The 21,059-nt window shown below is 51.7% G+C and overlaps 7 protein-coding genes across 7 annotated transcripts; 3 read left to right on the plus strand and 4 right to left on the minus strand.

Moving 5' to 3' along the window:
• Positions 1–15: 15 nt before the first annotated feature.
• Positions 16–677, minus strand: J4E87_002027 (uncharacterized protein; the record flags this gene model as incomplete). Its single annotated transcript, XM_049373666.1, has 2 exons — positions 16–553; positions 628–677. 2 exons carry the CDS (start codon positions 675–677, stop codon positions 16–18), a joined length of 588 nt encoding a protein of 195 aa, XP_049237036.1.
• Positions 678–1,087: 410 nt separating this feature from the next.
• J4E87_002028 (uncharacterized protein) lies at positions 1,088–1,809 on the plus strand (the record flags this gene model as incomplete). The annotated part of the gene is made up of 3 exons (XM_049373667.1): positions 1,088–1,134; positions 1,186–1,255; positions 1,312–1,809. 3 exons carry the CDS (start codon positions 1,088–1,090, stop codon positions 1,807–1,809), a joined length of 615 nt encoding a protein of 204 aa, XP_049237037.1.
• Positions 1,810–3,386: 1,577 nt separating this feature from the next.
• On the minus strand, positions 3,387–4,084 carry J4E87_002029 (uncharacterized protein; the record flags this gene model as incomplete). The annotated part of the gene is made up of 2 exons (XM_049373668.1): positions 3,387–4,029; positions 4,080–4,084. The coding sequence occupies 2 exons, from the start codon at positions 4,082–4,084 to the stop codon at positions 3,387–3,389; spliced, it is 648 nt and encodes a 215-aa protein (XP_049237038.1).
• Positions 4,085–6,624: 2,540 nt separating this feature from the next.
• J4E87_002030 (uncharacterized protein) lies at positions 6,625–7,412 on the minus strand (the record flags this gene model as incomplete). The annotated part of the gene is made up of 2 exons (XM_049373669.1): positions 6,625–7,203; positions 7,407–7,412. The coding sequence occupies 2 exons, from the start codon at positions 7,410–7,412 to the stop codon at positions 6,625–6,627; spliced, it is 585 nt and encodes a 194-aa protein (XP_049237039.1).
• Positions 7,413–12,041: 4,629 nt separating this feature from the next.
• J4E87_002031 (uncharacterized protein) lies at positions 12,042–12,979 on the plus strand (the record flags this gene model as incomplete). Its single annotated transcript, XM_049373670.1, has 2 exons — positions 12,042–12,071; positions 12,122–12,979. The coding sequence occupies 2 exons, from the start codon at positions 12,042–12,044 to the stop codon at positions 12,977–12,979; spliced, it is 888 nt and encodes a 295-aa protein (XP_049237040.1).
• A 334-nt stretch (positions 12,980–13,313) lies between these two features.
• J4E87_002032 (uncharacterized protein) lies at positions 13,314–14,891 on the plus strand (the record flags this gene model as incomplete). The annotated part of the gene is made up of 3 exons (XM_049373671.1): positions 13,314–13,408; positions 13,703–14,567; positions 14,622–14,891. 3 exons carry the CDS (start codon positions 13,314–13,316, stop codon positions 14,889–14,891), a joined length of 1,230 nt encoding a protein of 409 aa, XP_049237041.1.
• A 624-nt stretch (positions 14,892–15,515) lies between these two features.
• Positions 15,516–16,972, minus strand: J4E87_002033 (uncharacterized protein; the record flags this gene model as incomplete). The annotated part of the gene is made up of 2 exons (XM_049373672.1): positions 15,516–16,904; positions 16,967–16,972. The coding sequence occupies 2 exons, from the start codon at positions 16,970–16,972 to the stop codon at positions 15,516–15,518; spliced, it is 1,395 nt and encodes a 464-aa protein (XP_049237042.1).
• Between the last annotated feature and the right edge of the window lie 4,087 nt (positions 16,973–21,059).

Genomic DNA, 21,059 nt, shown 5'->3' on the forward strand with positions numbered 1-21,059 from the left:
GTTGTAGGCTACCAATCAAACTTCTTCCATCGCATCCTTCTCATGCTGCCCAAAGAGCTCTTCGACCAACCCAACGAACTCGGCCATGGCGTCTTTCTCTCCCTCCTTCCCCTCTCCTTCTCTTATACCCTTCAACTCCTCCATCGCGTCCTTGTCTCCCTTCTTCTGGGTCCAGTACTCTTCCTTCTTTTCCTGCCCTCCATTGAAACCTCCGCGTCCACCCCTCCATGCTCCTCGGCCCCTTCCCCTCATGCCTCTTCCCCGTGAGGCGTTTCGTTCGAGCATGCGCCGCCGACTCTCAGCTTCGGGATCTGGTTTGATGGTCTTGGCGTATACGCGTTGGAGTGACGGAAGTAGCGTTGGGTGTGTTTTGAGTAGCTCTTGGAATTTCGGGTTTGTTGCTAATACGGAGAAGTCGATGCGCGCCTTTAGGTAGCGCGGTACTGGGGCGGGAGGAGGTGGTTGTGGGAGGGCTGGCTCTGCTGGCTTTGGCGCGTCTGACGTGGTGTCGGGATGTGTTGGTTTGTGCGATTTGAAGCATGATAATGAACAGCTGTATGCGATCAGTATTGTAGATTTAAGAGATCACAAATGGCAACGAACTATGGAAGCGCGCAAGTCGGGCACTTGTATTTCTTGGGCTCTGCGTTGCAGACGCCGCAGAGGACTTCTGACATTGTGCTGTTTGTCGGCAGGGATCGCAACTTCGAATTTTGGAAGGAGAAGACAAATGTGTGTCGTGAGAATGGTTGTGCTGGTAGTATCGAAGATGACGTCCGCAAATCACTCGCGACTTTTGCGCTCCAAGACGCGTTCCCAATCGGGCTAAATCCCGCGGCGAACTTCCATTGCTCATCACTCCGCCGAGGTTTCCTCCATTGGCTCGTTGACTCTTACAACACAACAATACGATATGTCTGCCGCATTGCCATTACGACAACTTCCCTCACGGTCGCTGGGATCCTGGACCTGCCTGTCATGCTCTCGCTCGCTCACTAGGATACCGCGCGCCCGAAATCCCGCCTTGACCGCACGAAGATGGATGAACAGCACAAATCCCGCGCGGCAGCATGGCACCGTGCCAAGAATGGACCAGATGCATGCGCAATATAAGATGAAGAACCGCACAGTCATGTATGTACAAGATTCTGTTGGCAGAAAGTGCAATCGCTGATCATCGCGTAGGAACTATGTCTTCAGTGTGATAATAGGCTTCACAGCGCTCAGTTATGGCTCAGTACCGTTTTACAAGATGGTATGGTCATAGATCATCACATTGTCGGCAGAAACCCAATCTGACGTATTCTTCAGATCTGCCAGGAGACCGGTTGGGGAGGCCAGCCTATAAAGTCAGCGGCCCACGGCGGCGATACTTCCGTCGATCCCTCCGAGCGCCTAAAGCCCGTCGAACACCACCCACGTATCCGAATCACATTCAACGGCTCCGTATCCGACGTCCTACCGTGGAAGTTTGTTCCTCAACAGCGCGAAGTCCGAGTCCTCCCCGGCGAGACCGCCCTCGCTTTCTACACTGCAACCAACAAATCGTCAGAAGATATCATTGGCGTAGCTACATATTCTGTCACACCAGGACAGGTCGCCCCATACTTCAGCAAGATCCAATGCTTTTGCTTCGAAGAGCAGAGACTAAATGCTGGGGAAACGGTGGACATGCCCGTCTTCTTCTACATCGATCCTGAATTCACAAAGGATATTAACATGAAGGGTATTGAGACCGTCACACTGAGCTACACGTTCTTCAAGGCGAAGTATGACAAGGATGGCCATCTAACGCCTGTCCCTATGTGAGGAGGGATTGGGCTATGTACGATATGTGTACACAATACGTGCGAAACGCGAGACTACAATGTAAGGCTGATGTAGGAATGCTATTCACCTAGCACCACAACCCTTTACCTAAGTCATTTTCAAGCCGATTTTGGTTCGATTACAATGAAAACTTGTGCCGTTCACTACACTACCGTTGTGAAGTAGCATCGATCTATACAGTGCGCCACCAACTTCATAAGTACCTGGCCAGTTTGGACGGTCAATCAATTTTACACAGAGCAGGCCTCTCCACCCTCAACTTCAGACTGCACAGTAAACCCTTATCTAGGAGCTCCTCGCTTACACATCCCTCATGGATAGACATGCAGAAGAAGAAGAGCTTCGGGGAAGCTATTACATCCACTGCCGCAACAGGGGCTACACCATCGACGAAGCCTCTGAGCGCAGCCTCAAATACGTCGAGCGTGTTCTCAACGCAGATTCAATCATCTCGAAAAGATACCTAGAAGAGCTATATCAAGCGAGTATAGCGCACCATAGGTACTCATCGTCTCCACTCTCGTATGATGATGACCCGCCGATGCATAGCTCACGGAGAGCCAGAGATGGCGGTGGACACGATGCTTTTAGTGGGTTCTCCGGTATGATGTGGAGTCTTTTGGACGACAATGACAGCATATTTGCAGAGATGCGAACGCAAGCTGAAGAAGATTGGAGCATACCAAGTGTGCCTGAATATCGTGCTCCTCAGTACATGCCCTCCCATTACCACTACCAGGGCAATGTTCAGGAGCCGCAATGGCAACACGCGGAGGATCGGAGTACGCCGAGCTATCGCCGTCCGGATTACATCCCTTCTGTCTACGACTATCAGCGCCATGCTCAGCCATCGCGAGAAAACTCCGATGGATATACTGTTAGAGATCATGGCCCACAACGTTCATTCTCTTATGGCCCTCGTAGTAATTCATACAGCTGGTTTCCCAGTAATGGAGACCGGAAGCCACCTTCAGGCTATCGGCGTTGGACTGCAGAGTCGAGTCACCCCTCGTACTCTTCATCACCACCCAGCTATACATTCTACTCGTCGTCCGATTCGTACCCGACCAACTCTTCTTACTCTTTTCGCCCCGGCGCTCCACCTAGGACCTCTTATGTACCACCATCATCATCTCAACGCCCAGTCACGCCACCTCCGCAAGGCATCAAACCCGCAATAGATCTTTACATTGTACTTGGTCTTAACCGAAGCGCCACAGCTGCTGATATCAAGAAAGCACACCGTTCTATGAGTTTGAAGTGGCATCCTGATCGCTGTCGTGGACCTGACAAGAAGAAAGCTACTGAGAAGATGGCAGAGATTAATCAGGCGAATGATGTGTTGTGTGATGAGGTTAAGAAGAAGTTTTACGATAGATGGGGGGTGTTGCCTAGTGAGGTGTAGAAGAATCAGATGAGTTTGATATTATGCTACGCTTGTGACTAATGACGATAGTATCTTGCTTTGTCAGTAGAAAGCCGGCACTCACGTCATCGACTAGTGCAACCCCAGCCACTCAGTTTGATGACCGAAAGGGAAATCGTTAGTGATTCTACTAGTGTTCCTCTAGGTACGAGTGAAGCCCAGGAAGTGAGTCGACTTTCGCCGGGCGTATCTTGACCATCGCCCTGAGTGCGTCTGCCAAAGCTTCTTTTGGACATTTGTCGAAGTAGTTCCCCCAGCCAACTCCCTTCTCTGAGTCATGCCAGGCCTTGTGTGCAGTGTTTTCGGCAATGAAACGTCGTAGTGGAGATCCGGAAGGAGTGCCATCGTATAGAATACAGACGCTCTTCGATCCCATAGACTTCGAAAAGGCGTTCGTGAGCCCGTATATGGCCTTCAGTACTGCGTTCTTGTACTTCACATCCATCATCTTCTCTCCGAAGACGTATGCTTGCGCAAGCAACACGTAGATTTTGTCCTTTTCTTCAGTCTTCTTCTCGGGCGTGAGGGCGTCTGGCGGTAGGACTTGACTGATCGCAAGCTTGTCACAGTAAAGCCATTTGACGTAGCTGATCACTGTGTCCGCCAAATCTTCCGGGAGGTTGATGACTCTCTCTTCTTGGTGGGTCCATTCTGGCTTTACGGCGTTTTGGAAGAATTTCGAGCTCTTGCAGAGAACACCGCGGTGAACTTTGAGAAGAGTCGTCTCTCCAACATAACCCGGTACCACCAACTCGATGATCGCGTCCGTCGGACTGCGTCGGTTAGTGGAACTGAGCAGACAGTCAGAGTGCAGTATATTTACTTCATGTTGGCCGCTAGGTGAGGTCGTGGATCTGAGGATCTGTGGACGCGCATGCGCGATGTGTCGTAACGGAAGGAGCTGGCGCTATGATATGGCAAAGACGACGAATGTGAAGGTAGCGACGCCGACAATGGAAAGTGTTTTATGTGGGGCTGCACGTGGGCTGCGGAAATTGGCGGTGACTGCCTGTTCCGGTTTGGGCAATCGAAGTGTTCCAAGTGAATGGACTGGAAGGTGACAGCATGTGTGAGCTGCTTTGAGACACACAAGATCCCGTTTAATGAGACGACTTTCGTCTGAACTTTGAAGACTATTACAACGGCGAGTACCTTTCCCAAGGGGCGGTGAGCATTACTGATCGATCATGCGTCACTTCCCTGAAACTCTTGAAAGAAGCTGGACTCTTCGACTTCTACCCGGAATTTGGAGACGCCGAAGGTAGTGAACAATGGGCTGAACGGGTACGTACGCTACGCAGGATTTGGTCGAAGGAGGTGGGAACGAAAGAAGACGAGATAGAGCTAGTGCTACAGGTGCCACGCAACTGCTTCCCTCAGCTCGCATCGTTGCCACCGCTTTGCTCATATTTTGAAATCACAAACTTCAGCCGTCGGCACAGTCGGGTAAGTAAACGCTTTCGACTTGATGTCAACTTTGTTATTATCATCAAAGAACTAACAACCTCAAGATATCACTAGCCTCTTCGAACAAGAGCCGCCAGCATGGGCAGAGAAGCCAGTTGAAGTCCATCGATACTGGACTGCTACCGAAGCAGCCAAACATCGCGACATAGCTCCCAACGGACAGAATGACATCTCTCTTCAACTAGATCCAGAAGTCGCACTCCTACGTCGCATCTTCTCTCCTTAAAGACAGTGGTTCGGTTTCAGGACCAACTTCCAACAGCAAAGAGTCCTTCTCGTCGGCCACGCTAGCGTATGGGCGTTCATGACGGCTTTTGCTTCCACTATGCGATGATGGTTGAGGTACGCTCGGGGTGATCTTGTTTTCGGACATGTAGTTGGAAAGCCAGGTATGTTGAACCAAGATTGGGCGTTGGTCTGGAGTTTTGCGCTCTCTCTTGGTGTGCTTAGGCCCAGCGGGTCGAACACTCGGCGCGTCTGGGGTGGATTTGGTTGGCAAGACTTGAGGACGCGTACGGGACGATGCGCTCGGCTTGCGATCTTTAGGATGACGTACGGCACTCCGCGCACTACTCATGTCGTGTGCACTGCCTGGTCTCGGGTCCAGTGTCTGTACTGAGGCGAGAGTAGCTGCATCACGAGCAGCCTTTTCCTTGCGGCATTTTTGTACAAATTTGTGGTTTTCCTTGATAGCCTTGATCTTTGCTTTCTCCCATCCCTCTTTTACTCTGCTATGACGGCTGCTAGTCAGGAATAAGTAGCCTTGATTCTGAGAAAGTCTAAATATAGTCTTGCCAATAACTCCGTCGTAGTCAGCGATATGTATAAAAACTAAGGGAACAGGCAGCTTACTGCGGCGACGCTCGCTGTCAACAACATGCCCATCTGTTGAGAGAGGAGCTCGAGCTTTTCCATGACATTTCATCGCCTCTTCGTCAGTAGTAGGATTGCTTGAATTCAAGACTCGGCTTTCTTGTTTGGGTATCGATGTCCGCTTCGACCCAATGCTCTCCTGCTTTGTGCCAGGGTATCTCTCGACCTCTTCTTCATCCCAAAAACAACCACGGAGTGTCTCAGGGTACCGTTCTTCGGATGAGGTTCGTTTGTGTGCCTCTTTTCGCAAACGATCATGTTTTTTGAGCTGCTCACGTACCCGGTCGCGTTCTGGATCATCTAGCAGCGCATCGCCAACAAGAGACCTTCTCGATGACCCTGTTCGAGGCTCAACAGGTTGGCGCCGTCTTGGTGCCTCCGCATGCGTGGACCCCGGATTACGGTATTCTTCCCATTCTCGTAGATGGGCCTCATATGCTTTGCGGTTCATGGCCCTTAGATTGTGAACATAGTTATGAGAGTGGAGATGTTCAGTAAAGGTTCTCCAAATCCAAGGAATTTTATACCACGTACAAATGAGTCCTCAACAGTGGTCGAGTCACTGGTCCGAGTAGGAAACTCATGGTCGTTGACGGCGCCTGTGAGAGACGTGGACAGAGGCTGCACCAAAGATGTGCACATGTTGAGTCTTCGTTTGACGCATGTTGGTTTATGACTGTAGACGAATCGCATCACTCTGATCATGTGCTTGTCATCAGACAGTGAGGAAAGGACCAACCGCTGAGACTACATGAAACGAGACAGAGACCCTTTCGAGGTGCCTGGCGATGCGAAAAGCTTAGCGAGTGCAAATCGCAGGTGGTCGGCAATTCGGTGAAGCGCTCCGGTGTGAGGCTGGCAACCGACGTTGACCCATGAGCAAAATTGCAGTGGCGCATCAAACACGCTGCTATTCATTTTTAGGACAAATTTTCAAAACAATGCTTGCTCACTGAGATATATTCTATAGCTCTATCTAGTGCTGCTGCCTTGCCACCAAAAGAGCTCTTACACTAGTTCAAGCAAGATCAGGACATAAGCCCAGTCTCATCATAAAAGGCCCTCTTATCTGCATCAAGCAGTACATCCTTTGTAGCATTAAGGTACGCTGCCTTTCTTTTGTTCTCCTCTTTGACCTCATCACCGTCCGGCAAAGAGTTCCATTTGTCTGGATGACACTTCTTGATCATCTTGAAATAGGCGTCCTTGACCGACGCTGTATCATCCGACCGTGCGATGTCTAGAAACTTGTAGAGATCTACCGGCGGCTTTTGACCGGGGGCCATACCTTCGTCTGGGGATTCGCTCGATATGCTCGGCGGTCTGAACTGCTGAGGTCCTGGAGATGGGGCTCTATCGAATTCCTCGTCTGAGGATTGCTCCGACACAGTCTCGCTGACCTTTGGCCCACCACTGTTCTTTGTAGACTTTGTTGGAGTATGAGAACGGTCGCTTGGCTTATGATCACCAGCGGACGCAAAAGGAGAATCCGCTTGATGAGTTCCTTCAGTTTGTGACTGTTTACGTGGTCTGCGACTTGAGCCAACGGGTGGAGGTTTCTTGTAATTGATTCGTATGTCGGAGTCTTTTGAAACGTAGTACGCGTCCTGCTCTTTGCTCGTATTATGTAAGGCGCTGGATTGGTATTTGGCGGCTCCTCGTACTGGGGATTGGTCGCGTACTGAGACGTCTTTACCGCGACTTTTGCGAGACTGTGTATGCCGACTTGATCCCCCGGTATGTAGAGGGTGCGCCAGTGGTGGATCATGGACCTGGTGTGTCGATCGATCATGGATCGGTGTGCGCGCACCGACATTCTGTCGAGCGTCTGCGTGCAGACTCTCACCACCGTGATAAATGACCTTTTGTCTAACTTGGGAAGGCTTTTGACTTGAGTGTTCCTGATTAGTCCTATCGTTGGATCGGTGCTTTGAAGCGCTAGTGGGAGCTGCTTTCGAGGATGCTGAACATCTGACATGATCTTTACTCAAATTAGTGAAGCTGAACAGGATTTGTCTTATGCAGTTACAAACCTTGAATGTCTTCATCAGCAGTGGCAGCGGCATAGCGGAAGGTCGAAGGGTGTGAGGATGTGCCACGAGTAGGAATGCGGACATCTACCAAGGCTTCTTGGGTTCTCTGCTGTTTCGCCACTTCTTCTGAGTAAAGACTACCTCCCGGAAGGTCCAACTCTTCGGCTGGATGGAAATGTTTCTCGATACTGTGTTGGGCATGACCTAAGGCCGTTTCGTGAGTGTCTCCAAGACCCCAATAATAGCTATAGATCTTCATGGCGTGATCTGCATATATCGAAGCTTTTTTTGGAGAACATTTTGCGTAACGTAACTCGTTGTAAAAGTAGCTAGTTAGATTTGTCTTGAATTCCTGGTCGCTCATGGTCTATAGCCGAGAGATTATGTCGGTGTATTCGTGCAACTCTATGAGAATGTAGTTCAAGTGACCGACTGGAATGTAGAATTTATAAGAAACGCTGCATGATTCGAGTGTCGAACCCTGTGGGTCTTTTGTCTGTCATATCGAAGAAGTCACACTGCGTCAGTGAATGCAAGATACTACGCAGTCAGTAGCTTTGAGACTCAAAGCCTCCCATGTACATACTGACTTGAACAGCACTGTCATATCGTGCTGCACTCGTCGTTGGAATTTCTGTAGTGTTGGACCTGAATGGCGCGACGGATATGAAGGCATGTTGGCCTGTTCTATCAGCTATTGAAGTCGTCCAAAAGACAGGTGAGTACTTGGGTATGCACAAGATTACGACTGAAAGGTGCTCTTGTGGCGGGATAGAGAGAGCTTGTCGGGAAGGGGTTGTCATACTATAACACATTACGATTGCTTGTATGACGCATACCAGTGTATGACAATGCGCCGACAGTATGACTCCGATGTTCTACTTCTCATCAGATATCGGCTGAGAAGGCTGAATCGGGTAGAGGAAGAGACCCTGCGAAGATGCGTGCAAATCCTGGCTCATGAGATTGCGGCGTTTTTGGGCGCATGAACTGTGAGATCCTTTGCGCCACCGCCAGATGCCCTCACCTTTGGGGCCAACAACAATCGCATTGAGCTTGGACTCCAGAGTTTAAATCGATTGCAGCGGTGACCAAAGCCCGACTTGAAATGCCACGTATTTTGCGCTTGAAAGCTTCACCTAAACGGGAGGGCGCAGCGCATGTTAGATCCGCGGAGCAACTCACCATGGACCGTGTAATCAGTAGATCCTGGGACGCGACCGTTTTGGGTGAAGACTTAATGCTTGTGGTGTTCGAATGTCATCGTGCGTCGAAACTTGTTGAAGTAGTGGTCCAAGACATGCGCAAAGGGCAGCCCCTTGCTGCAGCCCTTTGTCTTCGCATACGCCCCTGCCCTCAGTTTCGGCCGAGATTTCTGAGTGCGGATTGGTCCAAAGTCAATCGCGCTGCAGGAAGAGAAACATTGCCGAGCTTCCACAATTGTAAATTTAGCAGCCGGCAGTCGCTTCTGTCCATATCTAGTGGGTTGTTGCCCACGATGATGTTTACCAGCGCCCTCAACAAGTTACAAACACCTCAAGAGAACTGCGAATCCAGTTTATCCACTCGCGACGAGTGAAGACACCGTCATTACTGTATGGCAATTGGAAAGACACGCGAGAAAGAGACCCATGACGTTCAGATCTTCAAAATGGCTCAGCGGCTGTCGGTGGATTGTATAACGACGTTGGGGAGCGAGAGGGGAGACATGGGATGCGCGGAAAGAGAAGGAGAGCACGAACATGCCAGGCCTGTGCTATCTCGCAGGCACACTGATCCCATACCTTTTCGAACCGCGAAGCCAGATCTGGATGTCGCAACAAACAACAAATCCAATAGCGACTCTCACCTTGTTGAAAAGGCGAACTCGCTGGGTCATCACCGCGCACTTTATGCGCAGTCGTCTGGGAAACGATGCTCGGAGAGTACGATCGCAGATCCGCCACTGCAGTCAGAGTCTTCGTACCCAAAGAGCAGCCTAATCTCGTCGGCCACACGGCCTGATGCCTGCGTCTCAGGCGATCACCGCGTCCTTAGCGAGCGCATTGGAGCTAGAGCAAGAAGCCTTTTGAAATCGACGATTAGTATGAGGCACTCGACATTGGAGAATATTCGCAAATCCGTCGTGCAGGCAAGCGACTTCCGCCTACCCCCTCAACAGCCGGAGAAACGCTTCGTTGACGACATCGGAATGCTGTTCCCTGGGGTCGCCGACCGTCAACAATGTACTCGATCCGAAGCGCATTTTGTGACATCATTTCGGCTCTGCGAACCTACAGAGTACACAACTGCGCTAGCAGACCATGGCCTCACGTATGAAGATTATTGTCGCTTGACAACTGCGCTGAGGGATTTCTTGAACAAGATCTGGACGGGAGTAAGGAGAAAGAAATGTGCAGGACCGGTCGCGGCATCCCCTGCTGAAGCCGGTGAACGCAAGACTTCCGGAAAGAAGCACGGGCCAGGCAAATGCGGCAGGTTTTGGGACACAACCGAACAGCTGAAGAAGAACCAGCAAGAGGCTGTCGCGCTCAATCAGCTCCTCGAAGAGATAACATGGAACCTTCAAGCCAGGGGCGTTTCGGTGATGGTTTGCGTGCATTCGTTTTCGCTTTTCGCGCCGTCTCGTGTCTCAGAGTCACACATCCAGATTCTCCATGTCGACCGCGACCAAACCTTGCAAGCGGCACTGATGTCTGCGCCTCCAGCCAAGCCAAGTCAGCGTATGGGTCAGCGTCTGTCCTTCATCGATGTATTTCCATGCGCTGAGTCTGGACCAAGACCAACACTTGGGCGTCAAGCAATGTCTGCGACGGAGACGATCAGGTGTGCAGATGACCTCATCCCCCACCACGCACAAATTCGAGATCGTTCGAAGCCATATCCTCTTTGTCCCAATGCTGTCCCGCTTCGTAAGCGGGAGGTTCTGAGTGCCAATATCGATCGGTACGGTGTCGATCCTTACTTTCGAGCCTGGATGAGAGCAAGCATCAATGCCAGCACGCGGCGCAGTACATATGCAAAGTATCTGGCTGAGATGGAAGACAACCCTCTAGTGAATAGGAGGAAGCAGTATGCCGATACCACACTGAAGCAAGATATCATTGCCGCGCTGGTGAGCGATGATCGGGCGTGGAAGGAGCAGTTTCCTAGTGCCGTGAACAGAACCAGCTACGAGCATAACAGAAGATTGGAATGCCGTCAGACGGTAGAGCGAGGAACCAGACTCCGAGTACTACGCTTCGGGTTCAGACATCCCATCTATCCGCCTCATACACCTGAAATGGACGCCCTCGGCCTCAACAAGCATGCGTACCACGCGATCTTGACGGATATCGACCGAATGCACACGAAGCTGCGCCTCAACACGAGATGTCCAGGAATGTATGTGGTAGCGTCGGTGATGAAGGTTCGGCGGAAGGGGACTAAAGACGCGGTTATGAAAGCGAGGGAGTACATCCGACGATTGAACGCGTCACAACGAGAACTTGTGTGGACCATTGAGAAGATACCCTGGGTGTACGACAAAGGAGGCGGGAGAAATCGTACAGAGTGGGAAATCAGCGCTTGGAACGCAGGAGATCCACTCGAGCTGCTCATGCAGCTTGAGAGATGGGGGATTATCGAGAACAGAATGAGTCTTGGCGATGAAGATTGAACGCGCGTTCGCTCTGGGTTGAGGTGCGAATGTAAAGATTCATCTTGCTGCAACATGAGTAACACTGCACTGAGGTAGATGCGCGGTTTGCATTGGTGATGTGACGAAGACGGTGGGAAAGCGCAAAGTAACAACTCTAGGAGACGGGTGACGACCGCGCGTGCGCGCGACTTCCACAGTCATGATCTGGATCAGGCTAGCGCCTTGGCGTGGCGGTGCATTTCCGCGAGATGTGCTAAGCAACCCCAACATCAGCCTTCTACCGACTTGAACCTGATCTATTGGCATGATCATTTCGGCGTAATTACGAGATGAACCTTCGGCGATAGAGCCCTCGCCATGCACTACTTCCGCAGCGAAGCTTCTGGAAAGTGGTTGTCGGAGAGATTAAGTACACCGACCTTGCACCTGCCCAGGCACCTAGGTATCGACCAAGACTAGTACCGTAAGCAATGGCGCCACATCATGATTGAACTGCATGCCATGTGCGGCTTTGGTTCAGCCTTTATTACTAAGGTAACATGGTTGTACGACGCAGATTTACAAGCAGCGCGGATTTGGGGATGTGGGGCCCTGTACCTGCATCATAGCTATGCATAATCACGTCTTCGTCGTGGTGTACATAAGAGAGCGTCTTCATCGGTGAAATAGACCATACAATCAAGGACACTCACAGCATCAAAATCACCACACACTCTACAACCCATCACAGATATCAAACCTATTCAGACTCAACAATCAACACTTCTCGAACATGTCTATCAAGAACGTCATCATCGTCGGTGTATGTATACTTGCCGGACTTCTCCTGGATACGATGACTAACGATACCAGGCGAGCGGCAACCTTGGTCCCTCCATTTTGAACGCCTTCCTCAAGGATTCCTCATTCAACACAACTGTCCTCTCGCGCCAAGGCTCAAGCTCGACCTTTCCCGAAGGCGTCAAAGTCATCCGCGCGAACTACGAGTCCCACGACAGCTTGAAGGAAGCCTTCCAGGGCCAAGATGCTGTCTTGTCGCTCGTCGGCGGCATGGCGCTGGGCGATCAAAACAAGTTGATCGATGCCGCGATCGCAGCGGGTGTGAAGCGCTTCCTTCCTTCAGAGTATGGAAGCAACGTCTATGACGAGCGCGCTCGCGAGATCGTGCCCGTATTTGAGCCCAAGTTCGAGACGATCAAATACCTCAAGACCAAGGAAAAGGAGATTGGCTGGACTGGAATTGCCACTGGCCCCTTCTTCGACTGGGGCCTCAGGGTAGCGTTCTTGGGCTTTGACGGCAAGTCAAGGACCACAACCCTCTTTGATGATGGTGAAGCTGTTTTCTCAAGCACCAACCTCAACCAAATCGGTATCGCGACCGTCAACGCACTCAAGAACCCCGATTTGACTAAGAACCAATATGTCTACATCAGTGGATTTCAGACAACGCAAAAGGAGATGTTGGCCGCAGCAGAGAAGGTCACTGGCACGAAGTGGACTGTCAACAAGGTCAATGTGAAGGAGCACATCGAGCAAGGACGTGCCAAGCTCCAGTCGGGAGATCACAGCGGCATCATGTACTTGATCCAGGGTGCGACGTTTGGCAAGGAGCAGCAATTGGGGGACTTCTCATCTATGGGGCTTTGGAACGACAAGCTGGGTGTGCCTAAGGAAGATCTTGAAGAGACTGTCAAGGCTGTGTTTACCTGAGAAGTGGACAGGCGGGGTTGATCTAGGTAGTCTTCCAATGTAAACCTGATATACCACATATTTTACAATCGAAACTCAGATCAGATGCGAACGAGTCGGGATGTTACTAAGAAGGGTAATCCCTTCTCAATGTTGTGATGCGAGAAAGGCCATCGTTCTATCCAAGGGAAAGATGCGCTAGCCGCTTTCGGCCTAATCAGGACCTGGGGAAGATCCCGGCGAATCTCCATCTGAAGGTTGATGGAATGGCCGATGACCAACACGCGTAGAATTGTCGCAACACGCCATTGGAACCACTTTTAATCTAGAGGATATCATCTTACCAATCGCAAAGATGGCAGATCGCGCGGCGAAACGCATGCGACGGATAAGCACCGAGCATGACGAATCCGAGGGCGAGGGATGGGACCAGCGAGGAAACAGCACCAGGTATGTGGCTGACAAGGCGAGCGAATAGCTTGCACCCATCGCCAAGGGAAGCGCAGCGAGTACAACATCCCCAAGACGCCGTCACTGCCCCCAGAGGCGCCCCTCTCACCACCACCGTTGTGCCACCCGCCTGCACACCCCTGCGCCAGGCCAACGGACCCGACGGCCTATCTGACGCCGTCGCAATCCTTCCTGACTGCCTTCTCCCGCTTTTGCCGGCCTCGCTCTTCGCTCCTCTGCAATCATGCCTCGCCTCCGCGCGCGCGCACCTCCAGCTCCTCTAACACCCTCCAGTGCCCCGACCGCCTCCTCGACCCGCCCTCGCCGCGGCACTGCCAACCAGTCGCCCGCTGCGGCTGTCATACAGCGCTCCTCGCCCGAAGAGACGCGCCAGTCGATCCACCTCACCGTCAAGTCATCACCCAATAAGCTCAGACAGGCCACCGGTGGAGTCGTACCAAAGGCAGGCGTCAGCAGGCAGAACATAGTCGCGGGCAAACGCGCATCCAGGAGTAGTCGCGTAGTGCGGGAGATCGACAGCGAGGACGAAGAAGACGAAGATGACGACGACGCTGAGGAGGTCGATGCCATGGACGTGGATGACGACTCCGACGAGCCAGACGCTGAAGGAGACGAGGATGAGGACATGGACGCCGAGGGAGATGAAGACGACGACATGGAGGACACGCCAGCACCACGCATCACCGTAAACGCGAGCAGAGGAATCCCCGTCCAGCCAGCGCCAGCCATAAAGCTCACAAAGGCCCAAGACAAAGTCGAGGCCAAGGAAATGGCCATGGACGACGACGATGACGACGACCTCAGCGACCCCGACTCGGATCTTGAGGAGGAAGACGCAGAGGGCGAAGACGAAGATGCTGAGGGCGAGGAAGACGACGATATGGGCGTCACACCAGGTGGAGACATGGACGAAATGGACAGCGACGAAGACCTCAGCCGCGACCAGACCCCCGATGTCAGCAAGATGACGAAGCGTCAACGCGCCCTGATCAACGAAGAAGAAGACGGCGCACTCCTAGCCCTCTCGAACGAGGCGCAGAAGAAGAAACACCTCACAGCCGAAGAGCACGCTATGCGAAGGGCAGAAATGGCAAGGCGGAGGAAGAACCTCAGTGAGAAGAGGAATGAAGAGGAGAAGGTTTGTTCAACGCAGCATCTTCTTGTATTTACAGTTACTGACCTTCCACTCTAGCTCGACACCATCAACCGTCTACTCAAGAAACAACCCCCGAAACGCGGCCGTAAGTCCATGATCGAGCTCAACGAAGACGGCGAGGAGATCGAACAGGAGCCTGAGCGAGCGAACCCACTCTACGTACGATACATCCAGAACGCCAAGGGGACACAACTTGCTGTGCCAGACGAGTGGCTCCAAGCCCCTGTTGGCAGAGTTTTCTCTGGGGAGACACAGAAAGGGACCCAGAAACCTTTCAGTGGACGTATGGTTGAGGAAGTTGCTTAGCCTTATCATTGGATACACTCATTGATGACAAAGGGAAGAGCAAATGTACATTTAGCGGTGCATAATCACGGCGTTGATTGTTCTTTTCTCATATATCGAGCTTCGATAGATCAAATATCCTATTTCTCGTTTCCATCTACTTCACCTCCAATCTCATCGCATCATACTGAACATATACCGCTTCAGGCAACAGCGCGCTCTCGTAGTTGGTGCCGTTATACGGTAAGCTGAGGATCAGGCTGTTCTCCCCTTCCTTCAGCATGGACGAAGGGAAAAGGAATTTGTGCGCGAGGTTGTAGCATATGACTGCTGAGCGGACGGCGCAGGATGAGGATTGGTTGTACCTGATATGATTGTTAGTACACTTTCATGCTTGAAGACGGAGAAAGAATGAGAAACTCACGGAATAACCCAAGGCTCAAGATCCACCCCATTCACATTAACCGTATACGGCAGATTCGAATACGGCTCACTCGCATTAAAACTATCCGTATTCCCCGCCGCCGTCTTCGCACCCGCAAGCTGCACCGTAAACGTCGCTGTAGTCCTGTTCTTGAGTTCATTCGCCTTGGCATCGAACAGGATAGTCCAGTTGTACGGATGATCAGGTACAGGTTCCGGGCGCTAGTAGTTCGCTTTCCCGCCATAGACAGCCCAGTGGACGTAGTTGAGCGCTTGAGACGCGTCGTCCTGACCGACTTTGTACGTCACGCCCTCGGGGAACTCGTCGATGAAATCGTAGGCACCCCAGTAGAGGCGGTATTCTTCTGTGAGGAGGGGATGCGTGGAGGACTGGGCGTAGCCGTGACGGTATTCGCCTGAGGATTTGTCGGGGGTGCCGATGCGGAAGAGTTCTGTGCCGGCGGACTCGGGGGTCCATGTCGTAGTTATGGAAGTTTCTTCTCCAGCGGAGACGAGAACGTCGTCTTGGATGTAGTCGCCAAAGATGCCGTCGGCGTAGATTGTGAGACGGTAATTCCCTGCTTTTACACGTGGGATGGTGACTTCGCCTGCGGGAGAGATGTCTTCCCAGTATTGGTATGCTTTGGTGTCGAAGACATTGTCTTGGAAGTCGTGGCCGCTCTCTGTGAGAATGGCGATGGGGTTCTTGGCTCCGGTGGGCAGGTTGATCTTTGCGTTCAAGGTACCACGACCGGAGGTGGGGACGAGGTTCGGTACGTGTTTTGCGATGGAATCGTAGAAGTCGGCGTTCCATTCCGGACGGAGACCATACTGTTCTGCATCTTCCCGGAGCTCTTCGAGCGAGCCGCCTGAGTTGAAGTGGAAGTACTGTGGCCCAAAGGTACGGTCGAAGCCATCGGTGATGTTGGGTGTCTGATCGCCATGGTGGTTGGAGACCATGTAGTTGTACACGATGCCGTCGACGACGAGGTCAGAATGCACGGGACCGTTGAAGTAAGTCTCGACAGTGTTGTGTACAAGCCAGGCGCCGTAGGTTGAGCCATTGGCGCTACCAGTACCGTCGGCGTACATACCATGGGCCTTGTGATCGCGCCATGTGTCTTGGAAGGTGTACTTCGTGAAGTAGTCTCCTACGCCCGTCACGTACGGATCTTCCTTATTGGCCAGCCACCATGTAGCGTCTTGAACAGTGACTTGTCCCTCGGTATCTGGGCGGGGTGCAGCAAACTTCTCGTTGGTAATGAAGTGCGTGAAGAGCGCGGGTTCATGGTTTGGCCTGAACAGTGTGCGGAACTCTTGCAGGTTGCGCAAGAATGGAGTGGTCTTGTTGTTGTACACCACACGGCTGAAGGTATGCAGTCCTGTTTCCCCTTCTCTTAGAAACCAGTACTGCTCTAGCCTCTGACCGGTCGGAGCGTAGGTCTCGCCCATGCTGATACCCCCATACGAAGTATTAGTAGAATCTTTGCCGTTGAACAGCTGGTACTGAACATTGCTTCCTCGACCAGGTGTCCAGAAGCCAGATGGAGTGCAGTAACAGTCGAGATATGGACCGACTCCAGTGTTGCCATCTTCCGTCCCGAGGAGGTTCTGGCCGTCAAGAGTAAGAACATTGATATACCCTCTTGTCTTGCTCACCGACGCAACAAGACGGTCATTGGCAATGGTCAGACTTTGGTTGTTCTGACTCGCGTTTAGAAAAGCCCATGCTTTCGAAGACAGCAGAAGCGCCGCTGCGGTCGCTGTGGTAAAGCGCATATTGTGAACGGAAGGCGCCAACGAGCACTACATGCCCTAGGAAGTACTTCGCTCCCCATTCTTATACGAGTCGTATCCAGGTACACGGGAAAATTAATTGAAGCTAAGCTCGATGATCCTGGCCGTAATCCGGGGTAAAAGAGGAGTGACTGCTACGGGGAAGACGCGCTACTCGGCCCTTCGGCGTGAAAGCGACCGAGGACAGGGTCTATTGGAAGGCGGGACGGCCTACATGTTGCTGTCGAAGATGCGATGAGTAAACAGGCCACACTTGTTGGTGCAGGTTGAAATCCATATTGGCACTGAGGGTGTGCAGAGGTCGTTGACGTCGCTGTGGTGCCGGGCTGGCAACTAGCTCTGCTTCTGGCGAGCTATGACGGAACGCGCTTTCTTGTCATCGCGTACCCGTCATCATACACACGCGTGTTCTTGCAACTCCGCACCCTCAAATCATGCAGACTCTCATTGACCGATATAATATAGAGCATACCTGGGACGATACCTTCCTCAAAGCTGCCCCAATGTGCGCCTGGGTGGGCGATGGACTCTCGAGCACGTGCCACCGTGTGCATCTGATGCCTCGATTAGCAAGTACGGTAGCTTGATAGTCTTGCTATCCGCTTTTCCCCTTCTTTTGATGATACAGGTGTTTTGATGGCTGCGCGAATTGGGGTACGCGCCTCGCAACTGCTGCCTGGTCTTTTCCTCGCTAGCCAAAGCCGCGCCCCATGCCGTGCCACTTTCAGCACAGGTATTCTCTCCTTGCATGGGCGATTGCAGAGCATCAGACAGCGCCACCCTGTGCATACACTTTCGTACTGCGACCTCGTTCTCTTCTGGATTCTACGGTTGATGTTAGCTTTGACGCCGCAGCTGGGTACGCATCGCTGAAGACGACTTCGCAAGCTCTTCCAAAGGAAGCCTCAAACCAGTAATTCCGGCTTTACCATCATGCGCTCTCTTTCAACATTGATGCGCTCACTGAAGGACAAACTTATCGAAACACTGATTGTTGCGCCTTACGACCGCGGAATAGAGAAAAGTGCACGTAAGAGAAAGGAGTACATTGCTAGATTGCGAGCAGAAGCTTGTGCTGCTTGGAATAGACGACTTCCTCGAGTAAGACAGGAATCTGAGGACGCCCTTCACCTTTGCTCAACCGCAGACGTATCTACCCAACAACAGTCGCCGTTCTTCGCGAAGCTGCCTCTCGAGCTTCGAAGGCTTATTTACACATACGCCATGGGAGGGGAAGACCTTCAGCTTGAGCTCCATGGCCAGGACGATAAACAGCTTCAGCGCCAGATGTGTGAGGACAACGACGACGAGATTCCATTCAAGCTGAGTTGTGTACAAGCACAAAGGCTGCTCGGTTTCCCAGCGTCGTGCAAAACTGCGTGAGTAAAGTACACCTGTCAGATGAACAACGTTACTGCTTCATGATCCAATATCTAACTGAATATGCCAAAGCTACGTCGAAGCCGCGCAATATGTCTATAGCGACAACACCTTTCGAATTCCCAGCCTTACCGCATTCTTCGCTCTGCACCGCATTCTTCCTCCGCGTTGGTTCCAAAGCATTCGTTGCATGAAATTGAGATGGGCGTATCTTTCGACCCACGAGATGCGAAAGTTTCTTGAAGGCGATCCACCGTATAATGCTTCATGTTGGTCTTCAATGTGGTTGGAAATATCAAAAATGGGAGCACTAGAGCATATGGAGGTCGACATGGTGATCTGGGCGCCATATGTGGACGCTGCATATGAACATGTCCTCTTTACTCCGCTGGAAACTCTGAGGGATTTGAAAAGATTTGCGGTATACACTAGTTGGGGCGAAGATGGAAACCTTCGACGAGAGAGTGGAGGAAAGACATGGCCCTTCGAAATCACGCGAGGAATAGGCGTGAGTGACTGGTTGCCCATGCAATGATGTCTTTTTCATTGAACAAATTACTCTATGAAGTCAAACTTCACTCGACCAAACAGAGCCTATCCAGCCATGGGCTCTATTGGGCCCGCAAGGAGCTAGGCGTGTCACGGTCTCAGCCAAGGGGCACCTTGCATAAGCCACGCCCCGACTTGGATGATGCTGTGCCGCAATGGCTTTGCCATATCAGGGTGATTAGGCGCCAGTCTACCGTATCACTTATGGGCCACACTCGACTTCGGAGTGAACCTCTTTGTATTGATGATAAGTATTGAACGGTCAGGACGTCGATTCCATAGTATCGTTATCGCCCTTTTCTCCCTTTACCACATCTTCATCGACTCTGTGGCAGTGGTCATGCGATCGATCAAAGAGATGGCCTGGAGTGTGCTCAGCAAGTTCTGCGAGGCAGTGATCGAGCCTAGACTTCACAGGACCAGTGCCAAGAGGTTTCAAGAGCGAAGACGAGTAAGTATGGAATGGCGGAACACGCGTCGGGCGGACTGGAACGCATCTTTACCACCTATCCGCTCTGACACGATGGAAGTCTCGGCATTGAGCGCAGCAACGGATGGGTTCTCCACTCAGCCACAATGCTCATTTTTCACGAAGTTGCCTCCAGAGCTGCGGACAATGATCTATCCATACGCCCTCGGAAATGAAGAACTTGAAGTGGAGCTCATCCCCGAAGAGAAAGAGTTGTGGATATATCACGACCAGACGGTATCGTCCTTCGATTTGAAATGCGCGAAATTTCAGCAGCTTATGGCCTTTCCACGGTCGTGTAAGATCGCGTATGTCTCTTCTCCTACCTGAGGTCTCACTGGTGTACAAAATATGACTAACTTGTTAACGCTAGGTATTCGGAATCCATACAGTATCTCTATGCATTCAACACTTTCTATATCCCTACCAGCACAGCATTCTTCTGCCTCCATCGTCTTGTACCCACGCATCACTTTCAAGCAATTCAATCGCTACACCTGAAGTGGAGAAGTCATGACTTAAGCATGCTGTGGGAGATGGCGAAAGGTGTACCGCCATACGACCTGTCATGCTAGACTCGTACCTGGAAGGCGATATCCAAGATGGAGGCCCTAAGATACATAAGGGTCGACCTGGTGACATGGAGGACGCGTCCTAAACCGTATCATATCTACGAGGATGCCTTGTTCACCCCGTTGAAGGAAGTTAAAGGCTTGCAACAGTTTGATGTACTTGTCAGTTGGGAACTCGGCAAAGAAGTAGAAGGGGGAAGGCATTGGCCTTTTACGATCAAAAGAACTATGGAACATGTTCGATGAGCAGGCCCGGGCGGCGTGGAGCTTTGGATGGACACATCGAGCAGCTTCCGGGGTAGTTTACCTATGTTAGATCATCGCGTTAAGATTTCGTCAGTCGAAGTTGTAACTAACTCACACAAAAGTAATGCTAAAGATGCATCACCGCAAGAATTAAAAGTGTTATACTCATCCAAAATATCCTGTTCCGGCGTTTCGGTGCTAATCCGGGACGAATGACCGGTGACGTCATCATCTGGGGGGGAACCGAATCCGCGTTGTGTACCTGCCTTCCGAAGCATCAACACCAAACATCGGAAACCCCGGGATCATCTCAGCTTTCGCGGCCTTTTTCCGCAGTGATGAGCTCTTCTCAACCCGAGAGCCAGCCTCTGCTACACAGCTCTCCAACCAAAGTCATAGCCTTCGAGTCCCACGATCCAGACGACCCCCGGAACTGGTCGAAAGCGCGCAAATGGCTAATGGTTGCTGCCATTGTCCCGATAGACCTAAGCGTCTCTTGGGGTGCGAGTGGCTTTAGTCCTGTCGCGAGCGACTTTGCGAAAGACATGGGCGTGTCGCCGAGCGTCGCGGTCCTGGGACTGAGCATGTATGTCCTTGGGTTGGCTTTTGGTCCTATGACTTTGGCTCCTCTTTCGGAATACTTTGGAAGAAGACCTGTCTATATTGTGTCTTATGGTATCTTTCTCTTGCTGCTCCTGGGGACGACGTATGTAGAAAGCCTTGGACCATTCCTTGTCTTGCGTCTGTTCTCGG

Source organism: Alternaria ethzedia (assembly GCF_023757985.1).
Source record: "Alternaria ethzedia strain BMP 0044 chromosome Unknown scaffold_3, whole genome shotgun sequence".
NCBI lineage: Eukaryota > Fungi > Ascomycota > Dothideomycetes > Pleosporales > Pleosporaceae > Alternaria > Alternaria ethzedia.